The sequence below is a fragment of the Branchiostoma lanceolatum genome, chromosome 1 (genome assembly GCF_035083965.1).
Source record: "Branchiostoma lanceolatum isolate klBraLanc5 chromosome 1, klBraLanc5.hap2, whole genome shotgun sequence".
Lineage (NCBI taxonomy): Eukaryota > Metazoa > Chordata > Leptocardii > Amphioxiformes > Branchiostomatidae > Branchiostoma > Branchiostoma lanceolatum.
Window position 1 is genome coordinate 24,518,268 of NC_089722.1, and position 25,242 is coordinate 24,543,509.

General features: G+C 38.8%; 1 protein-coding gene and 1 long non-coding RNA gene across 2 annotated transcripts; one reads left to right on the forward strand and one right to left on the reverse strand.

Annotated features, from left to right (window-relative positions):
- The first annotated feature begins 328 nt into the window (after nt 1-328).
- LOC136443558 (uncharacterized) lies at nt 329-3,865 on the forward strand. Its single transcript, XR_010757172.1, has 3 exons — nt 329-680; nt 1,358-1,464; nt 1,767-3,865. It is a non-coding gene; the product is annotated as an uncharacterized lncRNA (long non-coding RNA).
- On the reverse strand, nt 2,272-24,765 carry LOC136443551 (nucleoredoxin-like). Its single transcript, XM_066440832.1, has 7 exons — nt 24,311-24,765; nt 8,156-8,416; nt 7,657-7,861; nt 5,849-5,943; nt 5,425-5,515; nt 4,929-5,050; nt 2,272-4,546 (listed from the first exon to the last, which is right to left on the reverse strand). The coding sequence occupies exons 1-7, from the start codon at nt 24,617-24,619 to the stop codon at nt 4,358-4,360; spliced, it is 1,272 nt and encodes a 423-aa protein (XP_066296929.1). The 5' UTR covers nt 24,620-24,765; the 3' UTR covers nt 2,272-4,357.
- Between the last annotated feature and the right edge of the window lie 477 nt (nt 24,766-25,242).

The window sequence follows — 25,242 nt, forward strand, 5'->3', positions numbered from 1 at the left end:
TTATGCGATCTATCCAAAGTTATTGATAAAGCAAAAGCTTCCAAGGTGACAGACAAATTCGAATATGAAGAGACAATTGATGTATGATATATTAAGCGCAGAATATCAGTATTCAATGGGAAGAGTGGGGAGCTTCATCAGTTTTTAGGCGTTACAAATAATCGCTTCAAATGGCCGCCAAGAGGGTGTCTTTAAGTCAATCCTTTGAAGCAATCATTTTATTTGTTACGCCTAAAACTAACAAAACTTCCCACTCTTTCCATTGAATACTCGTATGTATCCAAGTACACCTGGTGTGACGGCCAACTTTACAATAAACAGACCTCATCCGGCAATAGTCAATCTAGGTTGATCGGAACAAAGTCAACTACTGCATAATCCCATGTTAGCAGTGTTGGTATCCCTCAAGCCTACATTTTGCTGTCACAGTATACAAAGTACTGTAAGTGAGTAATGTCAAGGAGGAGACAAGGGATCATCTTGTGGATCTCGGTCGTTGGATGTACCCTAGCGGCGTTGTACCTTTGGTACACGGCGTCTATAGATACACACCAGATGAAGGTACCATGGAAAGCACCTTTGGAATTACCCCGACCTCTTATAATGCATGAGCATCACGCAGACGAGGACAAAAACGTCACATTGGTGAAGGAGATTGAAATTCACAACCCTCCAAAAATGTAGGTATTTCACTCATGATGACGCATGCTATGGGGAGTTTGCTATTTTGGGAGGGGTCGTCAAAATAGGCTTAGGTCTTGCCTCTGTTTTCTGCGATTGGAGTTATATTCCCACCCAGTTAGGATTAAAAAAAATGTCAAGACGAAGAACTACAGTATTTTGACAGTTTATCATCCCAAAGTTCAGTAATTTTCTCATGCTGTTTTTCTGTGTCTTCCCGAAATAACACTAGAGAGAGAAATACTACTGGTCTCCTTGTAAATGGGAGGCGTTAAATACCTCCCCACAAAAGATCAATTGCTTCAATCTTATGCTTAGCATCTTCATGCAGAGCTATACAATAATAAGTTATTTTCAGGAACAGTGACACCTCTAAATGAATATAAAGCTTTACGTGTGAGAGAAAAAAGAATAGCGGGCAGGAGTTGTGGTTAGTAGACTATCATAGTTACAATACACGCTTCTTTTCAAGCTAAACATGGACCGAGGACTGCATATGTAACGTTACAAAACAGGTCGCCAGTGCTGTCTGAGATCGTATCACCCCAATATCCTGCTCACACGTTTTGCTAAACACTACCCTCTGCTCTTCCGCGGACAGGAATACATGTGATGCAGATATCAGATGTTAAGAATCTACATACTACATGTATGCTGCGTACATTGTATGTTTCAGTTTGTTGAATGAGACTGGGATACATCGGGGTGAAGACGGCAAGCAGATGGCCAACGGAGGAAATGCCTTTGCTGGAAACATCAACCCCCCACAAGTACTCGCTTGAGGTACGGTTTGTGATAAGCTTTCAATTAAGTCAACTGACTGTAGGGATGCACTAGGTTATGCATCTTCTACATTTTCAAAACCTTGCGTGATGTATGTTGTTCATTTTTATTTTCGCATACTCATACTCAAGGCATTACTGGGGGTAAGAGCTTGCTTGGTCCAGACTAGCTATAGGTTTCAATGAAACTCCACATGACCCTGACCCATAGCCTTCCATACTCCCTACACACGAAATGGGAGCTATAAAGGTCTACCTTGTATGGTCGACCGGTCATAACTGGAAATTCCATTAATATTTCAGGTACATCTCAGCGCCAGCAATAGTTTTACGGCATCGGCAGCTGTTAGCGTCTGATCTGAAAAAGGAAGTCTTTCAAGGTGGAAGTACTAAAAATTGAGACGATATTTCATCACTCCAGTGTAGTATTCTGTTGGTTATGTACGGATTGTACAAATGGCTCATAGTTCAAGCTCTATTAGTGGGCACACCCTTTGACACGTAGTACCTTCAATCTGCGCAATGGTAAAGAAATCAAATGATGCCTTTATAGGAGTACACAGGAGTAAACCTATCCATCAATACCATCCAAACACAGTCAAAAATATTTGTTCTTGGTGCGTAACACCATCCACACACCGGTAAACAGGCCTGTCATCTGTCTTTGGTGCTGAACACCATCCACATACAGGCAAACATACCTGTCCTTGGTGCTGAACATTATCCACACACAGGCAAACATACGTCTCTTTGGTGCTGACCACCATCAACACACAAGAAAATATCCTTTATGAAGGTCCTAAAGAAATTATATTTCCCAAATCACATTTTATTTCATTCAGCTACAAGCTGCAGGTAAATGAAATATAAGATTATACACATAGTCTAAAAACAGCAAGGGGCATCTTACACTGAAGTACATCACATTTATCATAACAATAGAAGTCAGTTCATCCATAGAACTGCCTAATGATCTGGTACACCATAGTTTTCAGGTTTATGTTGTATACAGCCAGAATTGTCAGTAGAATAGTCAACACCATTGTAGATTTTGTCTACCAAATCTGTTGTGTAAATCTTCAAAATATCAAATATAATTCAAAATGATAGTACAAGTCCTTCCAAAGCTTACATTACTTTGTACACAGTCAAACAATAAGAGCAAATCTAGTTGTGTTTACAGAATCAAGACATGGCTAAAGTAAAGGTTACAGGTGTGTCCAAATGTCATATAGATTTTTTTAAATCTATACATTCAAAAGGGCAACAACAAGCTGGTAGTGATATGTTAAGAAAGGCAAATATGTAAAAATTATAGCAATAGTGTTGTATTTATAACAACTTGTTTAGGGTTCCAGCAGGAAAAGGACGACCAAACTTTCCAGCACATGTAGCTTCAATTTGAGACTGTGTTGACACCACAGCAACCTCTGCTCATGGCATGCCGTTCATAACAATCAGCAATTTTTGCCCATTAAACAATCCCTTTATAGCAATTTGTATTGCTTTCCAGATGTGTTTCAGGTACTGTATACAGGTGATTAAAAGAAATTTAACAAGCCTCAGAACTGCTGTTTCTAGAAGTGTTTGAAAAGCTTGTCAGTTGACCCATGGAAAGAGAAACTGGAAATACTATACCGCAATCAATCACAAGAAAGTTGACAAATTTTCAACAATTACTTACACCTTGAACATTGAATCAATCAACACCAATTCATGATGTATACTAATCTAAATCATCATCTTATACCTAACAAACACCAGTTTCTAAGTATAAAGGATCATAGGGACTTGGTTGCTGTGTTTGACATTTTTTTCAGCTGATCAGTTAAAGGCCACTCAAAGTCAATAACTTTATTCTTATACTCTCCTCTGTGTAACATTAATTATGTAATGATATCATCTACAGCATTTCAATCATCAGCTACTACTTTTATAGGGTTTCAGAAATACATCACCTATAATTGACAAACACTGCTTGCAATACTTGATTGTTCCTCTTCAAGACATGATAGTGTAATAGTTTAGTTCTACATGTTAACTATGTGGCAGGGGCTTGTGCAGTTTTCATGCAGCAGTAAAGATTAACTGCAATAAATATCAAGTGTGTTCCCTTTCTCTCTTACTCTCTTTGTTGGTAAGAAAAACAGCTATTTTCCCTGCAGATGAATACATGTACATACATTTTGTATCATCCCGATTCCAAAGTTCAACAACTTTTCTTCATAATCATATCTTTAAAAAGATTTTAAAAACAGAACATGACATCTTTATCATAACTGTTTATCAACATGATGCTCCATAGGTTTCAAAATGAGTCAGATGTTGATCAGATAGCAGACTGTATATATATACTCTTCAATTTTATCTGATTAAAAAATAAACTGTCAATAGCACAGTCATTATCTTTCGAGAGACCCTTTCTGCACTCATGCATTGGACATACCACGATGCTTTTTATTCTTATTGTGGAGTTTTATTTTGTTGTCACATGATTTGATTTTGTCTTCTGAAGCTTCCAATGTGATAAGGCACCACACACTGTTTCGCATGCATGTAGGAATGCTTAACTTACAAAGTCTGGATATTATAGTTGTATTTGATATCTATCAATGACTAGTAATTGCTGTTTATTTCTAAAGCTTATTTCAACAGCTTTATACTATACCACCACAACATGTACCAAAAATTGATTGGAAGTCAACTACGATTTGATCACGCAAGGTAAATGCTGAGCCATACATGATTTTGTTGGGCAATTATCTTGTTTCTTAGCATACACTGATGTGATACTACACAACATGACATAAAAGTGACTTAGTGGTACAAAATTGACCATTGGCATGTGACCCTTTACTTGTGACCCCATGAAAGCTGACCCTTGACCTCCTGACCTATCCCCTGAGAGGGGTGGGCTGTAAGGAGCCTGCCTGGTACTTGTCTATGAAGGCTCTGGCCACTTCCTGGGTGATCTCCTCCTCCGGACAGACGTAGATCTTCTGTTCTTGGATATCCAGGACAACCAGCTGGGGTTCGCGTTCGTCCAGGTTCGCAAAGTCTCGAAGGGAATCCACAAGATCATCCTACAGGGGAGAAAAAAAAGAAGTTTTTTTATTCCTCTCATATTGGAGATGCATTTATGGTAGATTTTGAGCATACTATATCTAAAGCCTGGGATACTATATATGCTATTGGGGCCATATGAGGAAAATAGTAAATGGGAGATGATTACATTAAGGAATGATGCATGTTTCTTCCTCCTTGCACAATTTTAGCATGAAATCTGCCCAGGCATACAGAGTAATTTCATACAAAATATGTACATATTTTACAAGGATACTTGAATATAAGAGAGGTATGGTTTTTTCTTCATCTTAGCATATCAATACTTATAACATTGTACTTGTGATTGCTCTGTTGTGCATTTTGTTAAGTACAAACAATTAAACCAAGTCACAGCCTTACCTCTCCTGCATAGAAGAAGTACATGTCAGGGTCCTCGCACTTTTCCACTGCCTTGGCATAGGATTCATCAGCAATTGGCTGGAGAGCCTGCTTGGCATCCTCCAATCCTTTGTCACTCCCATCTAAAAACAGGACAAAATATCTATTTAAGAGCCTGTATCAGCATTCTCACCATAAAACGGGATTCTTTCTTGGTCACAGGGCACTAAAAAATTAGCAAAAACTGAAAAATATTTGTGAGACTTTGGTAAGCATAGGAGTAAAGATTGAGCATAAAAAGTGAAGATACTTACTTCACAATGTACTCATATCCAGGCCTTTTATTATGTCACGAGAAGAAAAGCCTTGCATCTTTCTTATGAAATGTAAATTAAACTAGTAAACTATTTCTCTGTTCTTGAAATAATTTCAATTTGCTTAATGTAATATCCACTGATCACACATAACTCTTGAATGGAAAAATAAATAATGAAACTGTACACTTAAGACCTCTTACCTGTGAATAGAATGACAGACGTCTCTTCGTTCAGGGTTCTTGCATACTGTTGATCCAGCAGGTTCAAGGGCTTGGGGTTCCAAGGGAACTCCTGTGGAATATATGCATGTATTCTAAAAGGATAACATGTAATGCTGATGATCACTAGATTTGACAGCTTTACATTTTTCCCAGTCATGATCAGTCTTTAAGGAGCCCATGTTGTCAATTTTTGTTGTTTTAAGCTTCTGAAAGCACATTTTTATTCAATTTCATGTCATGAACTGATGAAGCTCAGACTTTTTGGATGGATGAGGTGATTTTTCCTGCCGTCCTGGGATGGAGGGACCGGTCCTGAAGACAGCCCCGGACTGGAGTCAGGATGACACCATACAGTTAGCTTTTGTCTCAAACCTCAAAGTCAAAACAAACTCTGCAAACCTACCTTCCCCTCTGGATCAGCAATGACTGCGTCCCTCCCTTCCTTGGTAATGATCTTGCCCGTCTGCAAGTTTTCCACAATGATCAAGGTTGGAATTCCTATGGAAGGAATGTATCAAATTCATTTTGTCATGCAATAGAATACAATATCTTTCTTCACAATACAAGCGACATCTTTTATACTGTAATCAATGCATTCTGCATTGAAGGGAACAGCTGAAATGTACTCTTTGTCAGCTATCTGTAAGCTAATGTAAGTACATGTACAAGTAAAGCCACTTGTATATTACAGTACAGCAGTTTATGTTTATCTCAAGTTGGCACTGACACACAGTGGAAGCACACAACACAGTTCTCTCAGCAAAGTCTTATAAAACCTCCCTTTTTGCATACTGTGAGAGCTATGTGAGCACTCTGAGGTGACTCCATTTAAATGCCATACACTTGTTCTACTGCTAATGTTTACATACAGCTCACTAACACTGGGGTATGTTTGCATGTAAATAAACACAGGGATGGAAAATGGGGACACTAGAAAATATGCAGCCTTCAATTTCTCTTATACCATTAATTTTCAGTACATGTATGAGAAATGACAATGCCATACTCAAACATATCTGATATCTGGAATGTCAATGCTACCGGTATTCCCTTTATGTCATTCATAAGCGATAGTTTGCTTGATTGCTTGAGCAATATTTTCACAAAGTTGTGTATGTCGTTGCTAACAGTAGTGCAAGTCATCTGGAACATTTCCACATCTATGGCCACAGTGCAGATGTCACTGAAGGTCTCTGTTGACGTTGTTGCTAGGACCCCATGACCACTTTCTACAAGCTAAGGTGCTGACTTGCTAGCAGCAGAATGCCCAAGTCTGGTTCACATCAAAGATGACTAAGGAATGAGAAACACTTTTCGTAATGCTAATGGTGTCTAAAATGTGGGTTGAGACTTTTAAACGGCCCCTGATTGGCACCTTAAGAGGAAGTCTTGGAGGTTGTGTTCTTGGAGGCTGGCCAAGAGCAGGAAGTGCATTCCTGATGTCTAATGTTAGGAGCATTGTGGATTTGAAGGAATATGCCATATACAGCTGGTATGAAAAGCACTTTGGAAAGTGTTACTAATGGTTTTAAAAATTGGCTAATTGGCAAGGTTCAAGAGGTGACAGCATGGATTTTCCTCTGAACTGTATCTCATTATCCTGTTTCTAAGTACATAGCTTTCTGGGCTTAAGTGCAAGGATAGGGATTGTCCTGAGAATCAAAGGGATTGCTATTATTAGCTCCCCTTAGCATGGTATGTAGACTACCTCCTCTGTGTCTGAAGGGCAGGACAACTGTCCATCTTACTTAGTTGAGCGACATGTATCTCTTCTAATAGCTTTATGACTGAAGCACAAGACCTGTATGAAGTACATCCTTCAAGGATGTCACTGTTTGGAGTGTTATCATCAATAACATTACTTATACTTTAGTTCATGTTGAATGCCTTCTGTGGAAAGGCCCACTAGGCAGCCTGCACCTGTTTTCTATGCGCTGCAAGTGGCCTCCAAGGCATGACTGTTCAGAGGTTTGGAAACAATCACGACCAATTACGGCAAATGCTTTAAAAATCAAAATCATTTCAATCGCTTGAAAAGAAAAATTTTGCTTGTAATGATGTACTTTGAAAGGGCAAGTGCTTATTTTCCTTCTCTGTGTTCTAAGGTCTACACCAACTTTGACTTTTGTAAGTTGATGAATGCACATCTGAAACAGTCCCCACATGATCTTTAACATCATCTTCATCATGATCTGTATACTAGTAACCCACCTGCAATACCATACATCTGTGACAGTATCTTTTTCCTGGGGTCTTCGTAAGGCAATGCCAACCAAGGCATGGTTTTGAAGTAATCATTGAATGATTCTGGGGCGCGGTCTGAGCTGGCAAAGATGATCTCGAAATCCTTGTTGTCATCCTTGATCTTCTGGTATGCCTGTGCCAGTACTGGGGTGAACTTACGGCAGGGAGGACACTGTGCAATTGGTGGGGGGAACAACTTGGTGAGTATGGACATGCTGTGCAGCAAGATCTTTGACTTAATGCAACAACAGTATCAAATTCACTCTTCTTACTCAAAACTAAAGCAATAAACTGTGTTGACAACATCTTTTCATTGTACTAGACCACATTCTATAAAACATTTTGCCTTTATTTTACTTTTTAGTCTTAGATACATAGGTGAATATTACTCGTTTAAAGGTTTATAACATGACAATGACATTTACTCAGGAAAGAGAAACTACATCATGTACATGTATATCCTTACCCAATGTGCTGAGAAGTACAGCCCAACTGGCCGCCCGGCAAGTGAGCTGATGTCGACCTCCTCTGTTGTGTCGCCGTTGCGGCGGAGCAGCTTGCCCTGCAGGATCTCGGACAGTGGCGTGGGGTGCCACGGAAAAGACGCTCCCACCGGGTCCTCGGAAACACGTAATCTGCCGTCCTTGGTGATGAGCTTCCCTGTGCACGCATCCAGGATGACAAATGTGGGTATGCCCTGCACCTTGAACTTTTTGGACAACTTGCCCTGCAGAAACAACAAAGAACAGAAAGATGAATTCCAAATTTGTTTGCAACCAGCACTACTGTGCTAATGCTTTATTTCTTTTGTTGTTACTAATGTCTAAAAAAAACCCAGTCAAACCTACATGAATACTTAATTTTAGAGTTAGCATTTGAATTAGAAAAAATAGTCATATGTTATCTTAATTTACTATTTTTGTCCTGTTACTAATTACACATAGCCTTCAGGCAAGAACTAACAAGCAACTTATCATTATCATTTTAATTTTCTGTAAATGCAATTTGTGAAGAGCAAACAATATTGACATAATACATATTCCTGTCCTGTTTCTTCCCATTTTCATCCCACCAATGATTTTCCATGGCCCATCCCTTCAGGTGCTTATTTTGCTCAAGAGGCTTTTACAGAGAAAAATACCCTTCTGCATTGGATCCCAGTTGAAAAGGTAGAGTACTAGTAATTAGGCCTGAAAGGTCCAAACTTTCATGCTAATGGTACTCGAGGGAAAAGCTTTGAAATTGTCCTCTTGACCTAGATTCTTCAAGGACATGCCAACAGCGCATCCCTCACAGTCTTTAGAATTTGATTACCGAGGTTCCATTCCTAGAAACTCTATAGGAGGTAAGCTCATGATTTTATTAAATATAACCAAAGGGACAGCACTTCAAAAACTGCTCCAATGGCCACAATACTAGATCTAGATACCAAACTTGAATGATGATAAATGAAAATGTAACAGTAGTTTTTATCTTACACAGATTCCTTCCTTTGGTTTGGCTTCGCTGACTAACATCCTGTGTTGTATGCAATTACGGACTGAAAAAATCTATCATAACCACCATTGTTTTCAATGCGAAAAATAAAATGCTGTCTGGACTCAGGGTGAGGTTTATCAACCCAAGCTGAGACACAGAGAGGCTAATTTACGCCCCACTAAATCCCATCTGTGCCAAGGCTGATCCAATCATTGCCAGGTTCTTCTCTGAGCTGTAGGGGGCAGTTTTTATCTGATTCAAGTAGTGGCCGTAATTCAACTTGGATGTAGAGGCTCCAAGGGCTCTGCTGTATTCAATTCAACAGATTTACCTAGGCCTTTTGGTATCATGTAAACAGTTCAAATGAAGATGTTTGGGAGCACCCAAAGTGTGTGTAGGCCTGTAGGGCTGGAAAATCTGAGTTAGAATATTGGCGACATTGGCGATATTGACGAATATTTCTTTAATCCTGCAATATCATATGGTATCAGCTGACTGATAATGCTTAACTGTTAAAAGCTTTCCCTGTGCTGTTTAAGACTTTGATCATATACATGAAGGACTATACCATATCATTCAGACTGAGGGTTTGTCACAAAAGTATGAAAGTTGACTGAAACTATACTCAGCTTCCAACCAGGAACCTTCCATCTCCAGCTCACCAACAGACATGTCTGGCCATTAAACACCGGATTCCTGACCCAATCAAAATACCAAACATGACCTGTAGGTCACTGACGAGTTGCTGAGACAGTTCAGCCACATTGTAGCTACATGATGGATATATACTGACCAATCATAATAATAGTTGACCGATTCTTTGTCTGAATGAAAAGTACTCAACCTACTCCCAAATTCCATCTGGGTACATAATTCTGCCTCCCTGAAAGGATATGTCCAAACAGATCTCCAACCAAATATCCGCCAGTATAATGTACTCCCAGTCCTAGTATAACTAAACTATGCATACGTAGCGAGTGCTGCACTAGAGATCTTTCAAACACACTAATTTTCAAAGTGGCGGATTTATGTAACCCGGCGGATTAATATTAATGTGAATAGAGATTACATTGTGGTAGTGTATAATACAACCATGTTCTGCTCATCAGTAGGCTACTCAGTAATGGAGGCAGGCACACTGGTGCATGTGAGATGAGCAATTGCCCCTGAACTATATAAATTTTTATAATAGACTACATAGCCTGTTTAGGGTACACTCACCAACAGCTGTGTGTGAATTTGTAACCCCTGCCTGATCATTATCCTGCATGATTAAATAGGTTGAAATGTATCATAAACTATTTCAACCTTGTCAACCATTACCTGATACAATCACAATGTGTACACCAATTGATATCATCTAATTCTAGATGGAAAATTTTCCCTCCCTTAAATACCCCTCTATTGTCAGCCTTGATGGGGTACGTGCCCTGGAGTCAAAATACTCTCATCTCCCAAATAAACATACCCCCCGGAATAAACATACCCCCCGGACAAATTTTCAAAATCTAATAAACGTACCCCCCGGAATAAACATACCCCCCGGAAAATTAACCAAATTTACAGATAAACTGTGTCCGAGGGAAAGAAGATGATAAGGTAGCTGTAGGCTCTCTTTATTCATTTATGCCTGTCTGAGGACCATACCAGTAAAGTGTATAAATATTGAACAGAATAACTGCACACATCTTGTTCATCTTCTTGCTTGCCACTTCAAAAAAAATATAGTAGTGATGTTGAAAAATTGGGCATAGGATCTCCGCTATGAACCCTAGCCGGGGGCCAACGGTGCTTTCAAATTCAACAAGTGAAAATATACATGATACATGCATTTTCTACTTGGAACTTGAAGCAAGTGATCAAGGAAAATTGTTGTATATACTGACATAAAATCAAAACACGACAAGTAGTCGCCAAACTGCATAGTTCACTTGGATGGGCAGCACTTTCAAAGTCTACTCTTTGTTTTTAAACAAATGTATCAACATTTAGAACATGAACAGAAGATTTCAATATCCTGAATATATGGTCATCACAGGTAAGTTATTACTTATTTGTGAAAGCCATAGGGAAAAGGAAGAACTATGACATGTATATGATGTAACTTTTTATCTTTCCCTACTTTCCTTTTATCTTATATGCATTGCATATAGAAATATAGATTTGTAAACTTTACGATTTGTAAACATTACATGCCACAAATTATTGTGTTGTGTCAAGGACATTATCATATTATATCAAGGACAATATTATATAATGTTCTGGTTTATGTTGTTGCAATCCAAATGATTTAAAATCCACAAATCACCCTTGTATGTAGCAAAAAAACATTAATTTTGAGAAACTAAATTGTCAACAAATTTGTGAGAAACCTCAGGCCTTTTCCAATGTTGCCACAAAGCACAAGGTTCTCATGTTACACATGAAAAGTTGAGCTAGACACAGCGGGGCCGCAGACAGAAAGGGGCGGGGCTAACAGAAAGTTTCACCCATTTTCCTAGAAAGCTCTGGTATTCTTTCTGTAGAGGGGTGATCTTTTCTAAAGCATTTTTAAGTGATAATAACGGTGACTAGATTGCAATTCAATTTTATATATAGACTTTGATATTAAAATTCTCTTTGTAAAAATGCAAAACACATTTCTGACCAAGGGAAAGGAATTTTATTTGTACATAAAAAAGAGTTGTTTCCCCTTCTTCGAAGGGAGCTCTTCCATGACAAAGCGTTCCCACCGCCAGAGTCACTGACGTCCAATGCGTTACTCACTTTACTAATACTGTGGCGATTCTCCAAGCGCTAAATTTCCATGTTTGTGGTAGGATTGAAATGTTTTGATATATATTGAAAGTAATTACACAGTTTTTTTATTCTAAGACACTGTTTTTTTGTGGTGTTGTTTTTATATTTTCATTTTGGGAAGGACTGTATCTCACGTGAGTAGAGAAATTTACATGCGTTAAACGTACTTGAAACACTGCGCCGCTGGCATGTATATTTTTTTCTGATCAGCGTGCTTTAGTTTACGATGTTACCAGAGACTGTCCAAGTTGTTTATACAAAAAGAATTGCATTTCAAAACGTCAGTGTGGCGTCTTATTTTCTCCCAATAACAACGTTGACTTTGTAGTGTCATAGAGATCGACCGATATGTTACGAGTTACGCCGGGATTTCACAAAGGGCGGGTCATAGCGGCAGGGAAATCAACGCCGCTTGGCCGAAAAATAGCGAATTATGAGCAAAAATGCCGGGGAAATATGGGCAGGAAAACCCAAACTTTCAATTTCAATGGGATCCCTGGTTAGCAAAACTCTGATTTTCAAAAAAATAATAAACGTACTGTCCAAAATAAGAACGTACTGGGTGGATTTTGAGGCTGAAAAAAATAAATGTACCGGTACGTTTATTTGGGAGATGAGAGTAGAACATCAGCAGGCTCACAGGTCATTCTGGTGGAAGCTTTAGGGTTGTGACCTTGTATGGTGGGTGAACCATGTTCATATCAGGGTCACGTCAGCCCCTATAATTGGGCCCAGGCTTTACCTCCTGAGGAGAGCTCTGATTGTAAAAGCCTAAGAGGATTCTGAAAATTGTAAATCACAATCTAGGCAGGGTGGGCTTGATTCTAGCCTGGATGCCGGACCCATATCATAAGCGAGCAAGCCGAAGGCAATACCAATATAATCCAGCCTGTTATACCTTTAGGCTGGGAGAGAAAAATGTGTCCTGCTCGCAGAGGCATCCTAACCCAAGTTAGCCAGCATGCAGCCATGCTAGGAGTAGGACACAAAATGAACAATCGTCATGTAGAAAAGTGGATCCCTTCTTGCCATCAGTCAATTGAAATCTAATCAAGCTTCCTTTCGGAGCCGGAAACCCAGTCACAGTATGCTGACAGTGACACGTCACATAACTCAGCAAATGTCTACTTTCAATTGTCCTTGCCAAGGGTAGATAAATAAAAACAACAACAATGATATCTAATAAAAGGAATACATTCGCTACATGTTTCCCAGGCCATTCTGCTGTTCCTATGATTTTCTGGGAACTCAGATCAATCTCCATAACAGACTTTGGCATGGTCTGAGCGGAAGCATGCTAATACTGCTGGTGACACTGTGACTGGGTTTCCAGCTCCAAAAGGAAACTTGATCAGATTTGCATTGACTGTTGGAAAGAAGGGATCCACTTATTCTATTAAATTGCTTTATTGTTATACATTAACATTTTGCTCAGGGCCGACAAAGGATTGTTCTAAAGTAGCTTGAAAAGTACATGTAGCTCAAACGAAAAAAGTTGTAAGTAAAGATATGTAACAACTTGTTATAATGTTCTGAAATAATATTGATCAATTGTTATTTTTGCACTATAGATCCAGGTTAAGAAGAAAACAAACTTTTTAGACTACTAGCTTTTGTCGCTAAAGGGGAGCAAATCTGGTGAAAGTACAAATCAAACATTGCAACAGGATGACACAATCTAGGCTGTTCTTTGCTATTAGCAGCCAAAATAAACATGCCTGACAGCTCCTCTTTGAATTTGGGCACAAGGGATTGTCACTCTCACAGTTGAGAGATCATGTTTCTCTCCACCTCCCAAGGTCCAATCTCCCATAATAAAGAAAAAATAAACCATATTTCTAAGTTGGCAGGAAAGGCTTACAGAGGTTAACTAATTTGGACATACCCTAAACATAATTTTATTCAATCAAAAACAAATAGAAAATTGTTTAAATATTCTGTATACACTTTGTCTGCAAGAAGATGTGATAGACATAACAGAACATAATACAAGAAAGATGTGACCTGTAGATATAATGCCTTAATGGCCAAGAAATGCTGGGGTCACTACAGGTCACAGGAGTCAAGGTGAGGTCACAAAGGTCACCACAAGGGTGAGTTACAAATGTACCTTGTCTGGGATGATTGCATTGGAGGAAATTTCCTTGCTCCAGAATATAAGAAAAATTTAAATGTATGATTGCAGTTCATGGAAATTTCTAGTACTTCGATAGTATACATGATGTAACATACTTTCTCGCTCATCAGTCAGCAGCTGGATTCCGTCTGTTCCGAAATGACTGTGCCTTTTAATCAAATATGGTCACAACCTCACATGAACCAGTCCTATTGTATTTTCTGTAAATTATCATACTTGATTTTTGTTTTGAGCATCAAGTCTTTCAGATATTCTAGTTATGTAGCTGTTGTGATGATAATCTATGTTTTTCCAATTTACCCGAGACTATGAGTTTAACAGGATACTAGCACCAGACCAGCACTTGTAACAGTGCAAAAAGTGATAATTGCATCTTGCCAACATGTACTTTCATATGTTAAGTACTACTCAGCTTCTATAAATCATCTTTACAATAAACTCTCAGAAGTTGCCATTAGGGGGTAATCATAAAATGTGCCATTAAATGTCATGGCTTGCATATTCATGTACTGTGCCTGTCAATCAGGAAACCTGTCCTCTAGAATAAGTTTGGTAACTATTTCAAACCACACTACATGTGTATAATCATTTTTGCATGGATAATTTTTCACCAAAACTTCACCAACTAGATGTGCCTGAAGCTCCTTCGTTTTTTGCAGCATGCATATGATATACTGTATGGACCAAACATTCTCACTCTCAGTCTGCCTCCAAGGAAAAGTGAGTTTAAGACAGATTTATGGCAGAAATAAGTTGTCTGCTTGTCAACATGTGGATCAGAGTTACTAAAACAGTAGGAGGGAGACAACATACAGCTTTGAGGGACTGGAATCTGTCTGCTTTGATTAATACACACAATAATAGTTTATTGCAAATTCATGCCCGTAGGCTAATTGCATGTTGACAACAGTGTCGAAATACAATGTAACTATTTGTAAGGTAAAACAAAAGGTATACATGTAATACAAGATCATTCTATATTGCTATTCTACGGTAAGTTTCTATGTCTACGGTACTAATGCGGGGTTTGATTTCTTCTCCAAAAGCAGTGGAAAATAAAAAGTCACACACTTTCAATGATGAGTGGGTTGGAAGCTTTTAAAAGGAATATGAGTTTCTGTGTATTTCTTAATCTAAAAAAGTTTTTGGAGATTTCGGATACTTTCGTGAATAATCTGTTTCTTTCGGCTTCAAATCTGGGACATTTGCATATAAAATGTATTTCATTTTCCACTGCTTTCGTTGCACACTATTTACAATACATTTGCAGTACATTTTGAGTTATAAGCTACTACTGGTGTATGCAGTATTGCTCATCATACATGTGTCCTGAACACAATACATGCAGTGATTCTTTGAATGTACTAAATGATTATGTCTGTTTTTTATTGACAAATTGATCAGAAAAAAACACCTGTCCAATGGTGAAATTCACTTTCCAAGAACAATTATGTCCATCAGTGTCTATACATTTAGACTTTAGATCCAGGACCCTGAGTTCCATTTCCAGACATGTTAGAATATGCCAGATGTCAGAGTCTGCACGCCTCAAAGTGGCACTAGAATTGGCAACAGCCCAAGTTTTAATGGCACCAAGCATGCATGAAAGGCATTAGGATTTCTGCGACCCATTTCTGCAACAACAAATTCCAGATGGCAGCTGGCATGGCCAGTCTTATTGTAAGGTTGGCAAAGATCTGGGGTTTAAAGTATTGAAAGCTGGACTTTTGGAAATGTCATATGGCTCTGATATAGGGAACACAGTGTGCAACATCTGGTAGCAAACATATTTTAGTGTGTTTTTGATACAATAGTAGATTGGGTCAAATATAGGTATAATATTGCAGGCAAGATAGTGTAAAAACCTCCTCTATTCTTAATCTTATTTTTACATTGAGGAATACACTACACTCACAACGTAAGCTCCAGAAGTGGCCTGGATACAGGATATGCATACTAGAAAACATGGAATAGACTAAGTTAAGTGTACATGTTCCCTCTGTGGTTTGCTCGAGGAACCAGGATCAACAGTAGGCTGCATAGCAGAAATAGTTTACATGCTTCTAAAATCAACATGCACGTGTACTTGGCATGCGATTTACCTCCAAATTTCAAAAGAGGCGGACAAGTCTCATATTAGTCATAGAAACAGAACTTTTCACCATCGGATAATCAAATGTATGAAGAAACTACGTAATACCAGGGTTGAACTGTATAATATTCTGGGAGGAGCAGGCCAACATAAATGCATAGATAATCAATTTTTCAAAGAAAAATTACATTTCAATATATAAAAAAATTATAGATATACTGTATGACTTTACACTACAACCATTTTAACACAATTAAGGTTCCAACTACTTGTACATTGTAGCATTGCTACAGATTATACAACTGAAGCCCAAACAATTTATCTTAGCACAATAAGATGCTTTCTTCAGCCTAATCTTCCTCTACTCTAGTTTATTCATTATTCATTGGTATCATCACTGCAGACAATTACATTGTATTAATGAATGACAATTATTATGAACAAATAAAGGGAAAGGAAAAACGTGGCCAAATATCTTAGGGTTAAGACTGGACAAAATGTAGACAAGTTGGTTTGACTGTCAATTGCTCATGACCATATAAATATCAACATAGTGTAGAGTTGTGCAAATTTTCCAACATAAGTTAGTAGAAATACAAAGTAGTACTTTGGACAAGACCGCCCCTTCCCATTACACACACTCTGGACAAGATGCCCTCCCTAATCACTGCTGATGGACATGATGGACTAACTGCTGACTGAGTAATGCTCCCATATGTCTCCCATTGTTTATCTGGTTGTCAGGCCACAAGTGATGTAAGCCTGCTGCTAACCTCCAAGGGATAGGTTTCCACCAGACAGACAGGAACAAGTTGAGGGGAGATGGACATGAATAAACTCATTAGCAATCTTGGTTATTTCAGAAGCTTACTGCTTTTCCCAACAGCTTTGCTGACTGACTACATTTCACGATTACCTATGTATTGTGAACTTATCATCAACGTGAATAAAAACTGTTGTTATTTCTCATGATTCCTTCACACATCCGTTTTGTAAATCAATTGCGGCCACCTTGAAAATAAAGTTCTGTGAAAATGTCTGCTTTCCTTACACTGAAATTTTGCTAACGTGATGATAAAGTGAACTGTGCACAGTATATAACACATATGTTGATTTTTATTAAATGAATAGAAAAAAAATCATCAAACTAGCAAATGGCTCAGAGTCCTAAACTATATCAATGGTTTCCACAGGCCATAAAAGATGTTATAGTTAATATGTGCTCATCCCCTTTTAAACGTACTCAGAACCTTTCTCCATGTGTCCTTGGATTATCCCATTCTACATGAAATAGGAGATGTGGTAGACAGGCATGGTAAAAATGCGACCCACAGTCAACCCATGTAAGGAGGCCATGCTCTAAGCTGCCACCAGTCCCAATTCAGTACTAGTGTGATCTATTCTCAGGCAAGCAGGGAAAATATTCACCATCTATATCCCATTGCTACAAAATCTGAAATATCTGAAATGATTTCTTAAATTGACACTGTTGTAAGTTTTCACAGTAAAATCAATATTGAAAATTCATGTCATAGAAAATCAGGTCTTGAAATTCTATGGGTTATCATTGTGATTGTTTGAATTGCAGAAGGTTGATAACCATCTGACAGCATTATCTAGTGCAAAATTTAAAGTGTATGCTTTTAATTGGACATTTCACCTTTAAAACTGTAAAATATGATCATGGTACAAAGTTGAAACAATTAGAAAAGGGAATTTAATTACATCAACATCTATAAGACATGTATGCCTGTAGAGAATTAGGTTGAAAAATGTTCTGCTGAAATTCTCCGGGGGAAATATTGCAATAATTTCTTTCTGATCCCTTAAGCATTATGTATCAGTATGAATTTATCATATGTAGGTGTACCTGTAGTATAACAAGGGTTAAACAAACAGGATAAACATTTAAGACAGTGTTCTCACCAGGATTTTTTCACAGCGTAGGGGTCAGGCACAGAAGGCCAACTTTGCGCGGCGCAAGACACTCGCAGAGTGCCAAAGACATGATAATGGTTGGGAGTCTGGCATCTTCCCGCACAAAATTTTGAAATTCATATCCAAGTAAAACACTTTTTCCTGCATTTTGAGGGATAAATTTTGTGAAGTTAAGTTTTTCCTCTTTCACATCCTCGTTCTAAAGCCAAATATGAACTTTTTATAAGATTTATGAAGGTTCTTCCCAGAAAGAAACACCCCTATGCTCATTGAAACACAGAATCGGGGTCCAGATCACAGCATCGGGGGTCCAGATCACAGCATCGGGGGCCCCTATGCTTAAAAGGCCTGGCGAGAACACTGTAAGACAACTTCAACTTCATGTAAATATATTGCTACAAAAGAGTTATGAATTTAGCTTTTTATACATTGTACTGCAAACCAATGGAATGGTAATTCTAATCTCCTTGCTTCCTCTCCTAGACACCCAAAGAGTAATCATGTCTACTTTGGCCTTGGTGGGTACTGGGTAGCTTATATAACATTGCTACGTGAGGTCCACAACACAACAAGGCCACTTCTCCATCTAGGCCAAGGCTGTAGGCAATATCTTTGGACACTTGTTTCACACTCTATATTTTGTACATAACACTGGTTACTTTTGATAGAGAGGAGAATTTAAAAACATCTATTCAACTCGAAGTCGAAACGAAATATCTCTATGTAAAAGATATGAGAGGCAGAGATATTGCAATATATATCGCAATATATATGAATATTATTTTAAGGGAAACATGGTCATTTGCTTGACATGCAAGTCAAATGTAGAAACATAACATAATAATAGTAACATATATCGCAATATATATGAATATTATTTTAAGGGAAACATGGTCATTTGCTTGACATGCAAGTCAAATGTAGAAACATAACATAATAATAGTAACAATATATTGAGATACAAACAATTTTTCAAAGGGATTGTAGAACTTGTACATGTACACGACATACATTTTCTGATTCTAAAAAAAATGAAATACAAAACTAAGCAGCACGTTGTTCCTTTTCATATATCATCTGATCTCCAGTCCTCATTCTCTTCCCCTCTCTCCCTCCTGCATCCATCCATCCATCCATCCATGATCCATCCATCCCTACACCCATCCATCCATCCATCAATCCATCCATCCACACTTTCGAATTCTTTCGAATTCCTTGCCTTTATGATTTTATCCTCAAAATGTCGAATCCTGCTCCTGCTTCCATCCCCTCTGTGTGAACACTTGAACCTAAAGCTAAACTCTACACAAATCTGCTGACCCTGTCTAATAGCTATGGATTCCAGCTGGGTCCCAGACAGGCAGCTCCTGACCTGCTGACATTTTTGCACAGTCCCGTATTTCTCCCTGGGAGGTGAGCAGATATGTGCGGGCTAGCTGAGCTAGATCAACATGTTACAGCATTCTCAATACCCAAGACTTTAACCCAATATAACAACAGTCACAATTGTAGCACCATCTGATAATACTGGCAACAATTCACAAGGTTAAATTTTATCTAGCAGTGACTTGTTTGCCTCCAGCAATAAAATATTTGCTAAAGGTATGGCAGGTTGATTTCAATATTTCGATCACGAACATATGATTCAATAAGAGTATAAAATGGTAAGAGATACCATCATTGCAAAAGCATAAGTATATCATTCAGATGGATTAATTAAAAAATATGAAGCCGCTTATGAAGATGATACCATATGGTGGCAAAAAAAAAGAAGTTTTTCTTGAGGTGATCAACCATGCTGTTGTACAGTAGTACACAGATTGTGAAATAAATAGGCCTAATAGCTTTGAAATTTACTGCTGGGTACTTAACAATGTGCTAGTCAAAGGTCTTAGTAAACAGCTGTGTGTGAATGGTCAAGAGTAATAGCTAGGTAAAGTTTGTGTAAATTCAGCTCTGCCCACTCTTAAGCTAGGAATACGAAGGTATGAGAAGACGTGTTCTTAGCCATTTGCACCAACTAAGACCCTCTCTTGCAACAATTCAGACCCTACCTAAACAATAAGTTGAATGATAAAAAACAACAACATATCTACATGTAGCCTTCATAGTGTTAAGCTTTAAAGATTGTCACAAACAGTATCTGTACCTGTACTAGAGCTGTGTACCTAAATAAATTTTAGGTACAGGTACAGGTACACAGGTTTAGGTACAGGTCCGGACCTGAACCTGTACCTAAACTACTTGTTCGGAAAATGCTAGATTTTCAATAAGGACAAAAGCATGTTTGAACTGGTAAAAACATAATATTTGATTGTGCTTGGTATTATCTTTATGAAAACACAGATGAAAATTTGACTCCAGCCATGCAAATGTGTTTTCTGTGCTTTAGAGTGGCTTTAGAGCACTGCCACGGTAATTTCATAGTAATTTTATCTGTCAAAGTGGCCATCCCCTGAGTCAGGTCCAGCACTGATACAGCAGGGTCAGGTATTTTGGACCTGTACCTAATTGATTGTACCCGGTACTGTATCGGTACAGTGTACCGGTACACAGCTCTAACCTGTACTACTATTTCCTCCATCCCTAGAATTGGTCATGTTTACATATAACATAACATCATCCTGACAATTCTTGGTAACATTGAATAAGTAATGTTTTCCAGATGTTGAGAAACAATAGGATAAAATAAACTTGAGTTGAAAAAATTCACCTTTTAGAGGTCTAATTGACTGTTAAAGATTGATAGCCTATATCCACTGAGCGAGGATAGTGACATCCTGACTATAATCATACGTACCAGTGGCGGCGGCACAGGGGGGGTAAGGGGGGCGGCTGCCCCCCCGAAAAATTTGTTGGGGGGGCGTCGCCCCCCCAAAAATCAAGCTGAAACCCTTGTGAATCTTTTCACTGACAGAGATTTTGTTAACTTAGCTTACTCTACCATCAAAATTTGTCTCTCAAAATGCAGGAAATACTGTTTCAGCGCGTCAAGATTTAAAAATTTTCTCCGACGTACGTTAACACACTAGGATTGTTGCGCCCTAGGATTGTTGTGCCGCGGGCGTAGATGGCGGGACGGCGTCGCCCTCCTGCTGAAACTCATGCTGAAACCCTTCTGTATTTGTTCAATCTATCAGCAAAAGTTGCCTCTCAAAATTCAGGAAAAAGCATTTCAGGGCGTCAAGATTTCAAAATTTTCCCGGAGGAGAACGTTGCCGCCGGTGAAAAATATGTTGGGAGGGCTCGAGGGCATCGCACCCCAAAACTCAAACTGAAACCCGTCTGTATTTTTTCCCATATAGAGATGTCATTAACCTTTTTAGCTTTCTTTGTCAAGTAAAATTTGCCCCTCAAAATGCAGGAAACAGCGTTTCAATGGTTCAAAATTTTAAAGTTGTCAATGTCACGCTCCGGCGGAAAAATCATATGTCGGGAGGGCGTCGTCCAACAAAACTCAAGCTGAAACCCTTCTGTATTTTTTTCATTATATAGAGATGTCATTAAACTGAGATTACTCTACCATTAAATTTGCCCCTCAGAACTCAGGAAATAGCGTTTCAATGGGTCAAGAATCCTTAATTTTCTTGTGGGAGCATGTTGTGCCTCTGGCGAAAAAATATGTCGGGAGGGCGCCGTTCCCCCAAAATCAAGCTGAAAACCTTCTGCATTTTTTTTTACAAATAGAGATGGCATTAAACTTAGCTTACACTTTCAGCAAAATTTGCCCCTCAGAATGCAGGAAATAGCATTTCAGAGGGTCTAGATTTCAAAATTTCCCGGGGGAGCATACCCCCGGACCCCCCTAGTATTGTCGCGCCTTCGGCGCGACACCTCGCGCCTTCGGCGCTCATCTTAGTGACATTTCACCTCAACTTATCTTGCACCCCCATTCAAAATTTCGTGCCGCCGCCTCTGCGTACATGCAACCTGCCCCTGCCCCGAGGAAAGCATTTAGACTTAGTTACACTAACATGTACGATTCAACTGTGAATCTAAAGCTATAAAATATATCAACTTGATTGCAGATAATATATTTGTAATCGAGAAAACAGAAAGCTTAAACCAGTATCTTTAATCAAACAAAGTAAAAGGAAAGCTCTTTAAATATACAGTGTGACTGTGAACCTGACTCCCCATTTAATAACACTTCCGTTTCAGAGGCGGCTGTTTGATCTGTAGAGCCCACACACAGTGGTAAACATATCACTTGGAAAAGGAAGCTTTTCTTAATGTCAAAGGGACATGGGATATTCTCAAGTATAGTTTGTACTGCTATATGCGAGCAAGCTTGACCTACAGTATATAACTGCACCTTTTGAAATGTCACTGATGCAGAAAATCAGGTCTAGCATGATATATTTTTAGCATACAATCACAATCACATCACACATGAAAGAGACAATATAAGCATATAAACAGCATTTTACAACAATAATAAGTTATGTAACAGTTTGAGAAATATTTCTCTAATAAAAGTAAAGCAAATTTAGATTTTCGATACTGTGTTTGATAAGAACACAGGCCCAATGTTATGGGTAGGGGAGCTAAATTGATCTCATGCAGTTCTGTTTTCACACAAATTTTTTCCAGCACATACTTTGCTTAAAGTTAATAAGGCAGAGCGGAATGATCATGGTAATTTTCTGTCTAGTTGCTTGCTGAATTGCCCACAAAAGATGTCTCATCAGAACAGTAGCAGCTACAAGTTTCTCCCAGTATAGTCAACACTGCCACATCGCAATGAAAATCAAATGATCATGTGTTACATCAGGATCATAAATATCTAATCTCCAAGTAGAGGTTGGGAGGGAAGATTTTATCCTATAAAATGTCATTTTTTGACATAACAAAAAATCTTGACAATGTTACAATCTTCCCTCACTCCTAACATCTGCTTGAAGTCTACAGATGTTAGTGGAAAGTGTTAATCACATACTGATGGATCATTGTTGGGTTTTGCACACATGTGTTATTGAGCTGTGGATACACAAATAAACAAACATGTGCAAAGAAACAACAAAAAAGAAAGGAGCATGTACATAGAATACACATTCAAATCACTTCAAACATAGGTTAGAATAACTGTCACTGTGTTAGTATTTTCATTTCCAAGCATATACACATAACAACTCATGACATGACATAACCGGTATACAAGTAACAGGGAACACTTAAAGGCTGTGCTATAGGCATGGTTGTTGTGTGTATAAAGGCGAAGGGACAAGTCCACAATTCTCCTGCTATGACTGAAATTGAAACAAGATAGAAATGATTCAGCAAAATAAGGCGGCATACTACGATTAAAGGTTAAAGTAAGCAAAACAGTCTTTCCAATCCCTTACTAACAGAAACTATATCACCATGATATCACTATTGCCTCTTTATAGAATGTCTTTAATTCCTTTTGACAACTCTTTAAGAATAAAATCAAAAGAATGCAATTAATGGTGATTGGTGACTGTCTCCTGGTGACATCACATATAATGACAGGGCATCATCTGTGGTCATCTTCCCAAGAAAGGCTATGAGTCAACAGGTGTGCAGATCTGACATAATGCGATGAAATACCTTATAGGGGGTACACTGACAAAACATACATCTAATTCCATATTTTTTTGCAAAGTATTAAGAGCGAGGATAGCTTCACAACAAGGGGATAGCTGAAGAATTGAATTATTGATCATGAACACATAACGTTAAGTCAATATTTGTTTTCTGCATTTTGGATGAGCAATGCCTAGTAATGGTGTGGTTTCCATCACACAGAGTTGTTTGTTGACATATAGTATTACCATCAAATTACGAATGCAATCTGTCAAGTTACCTTTGAATATGCCTAAATAATTTCTTAACATTTACTAAGTACATACTAAAGTACTTAAGTATGTGGGGGGGGGGGGGGGGGGCTTTTTGTTCTGCAACTTTTGTTCCGGGTTTCGTTGTCAAGGGAAGAGGCTACAATACAAACAGATCAATATTTGCGGCTCATCAAAAATCATAGCAAAGTTAATATATGCAGGTTTCTTTTCTCTCCTTTTGGAAATCTAGTAGGGAAGTCTTAAGTATACTAATAGCTGATGAGGAGCTCTAGTTAAAGAGGTAACAAACAAGCTGATGGTGCAGCGGTCCTGAACCAGGAAATTCTTTCCACAAAAGACCAGTGTTTTTCTCACCTTTCTGTCCCGGTCAGGGTACGGCAGAGCTAGCCACGGCATCTCGGCGTAATACTCATCGAAGCTGGGCTGATCTTTGTCAGACGACACGAAGATGACGTCGAAGTTCTTGCCCTTGTCGGTGGCCTTGAGGTCCTTGTAGAATTCGGTTAGTTTGGGCGTGAAGCCTCGGCACGGCGGGCACCAGTGGGCCGAGAAGTACAACCCCAAGTACCGCCCCTCCCCCAGCAGCGACTTGGTCTCCACCGACTCCGTCTCTCCGACCTTTTTCTGCAGCTTGTCGCCCAACAGCTTCACTAATTCATCCATGACTCCTCTTCTCTTACAGGCGTAGTTTTTCTGATGTTTGAAGGCAGAAATCCCCTTTTTTATACCGTAGCGAAAGGCCGGGTTTTCTCAGTTTCCTTAGATAGACACTGAGTCATCTGTGACTTCTCGTCTGCCGCTTACTCCCGTCATGCTTCGCGCTGTAAATCTCGCGGGAAATTTGATTTTTACCACGAAGGAGGTTATCTTGTTTTACCTTACCCCAGGATTGTGATTGTTATGGCTTATCTGTCTGTTATCTGTTTATAGTATAAGTCCGCCATGGAATGGTATGTTGGCTATTATATGTCCTTGTTATTTTGGCTTTCTATTCTTGCCGAGCAGCCGAGTAAGTTTTCAACGCACAATAGCGCTACTAACAATAGCGTTAACGTTACCTCTTAAATTTGCATTTCATTGAGCTATCTCATACATGCAAGAATTCGAGCATGAGTGGCAAAAGCAACGCCAGTCAAATACTGGAACTTTTAGCCTCACTGGACCAACCCTACAAAAAAGCTTCAGTTCCTACAGCGAACGTTTGGGGGCGCTGGCGCTATGACAAATTTCAAGCCGGAAGTGAAAGAGAGTAACATGTATGATATGCTTGAATGAGGAAAAACACG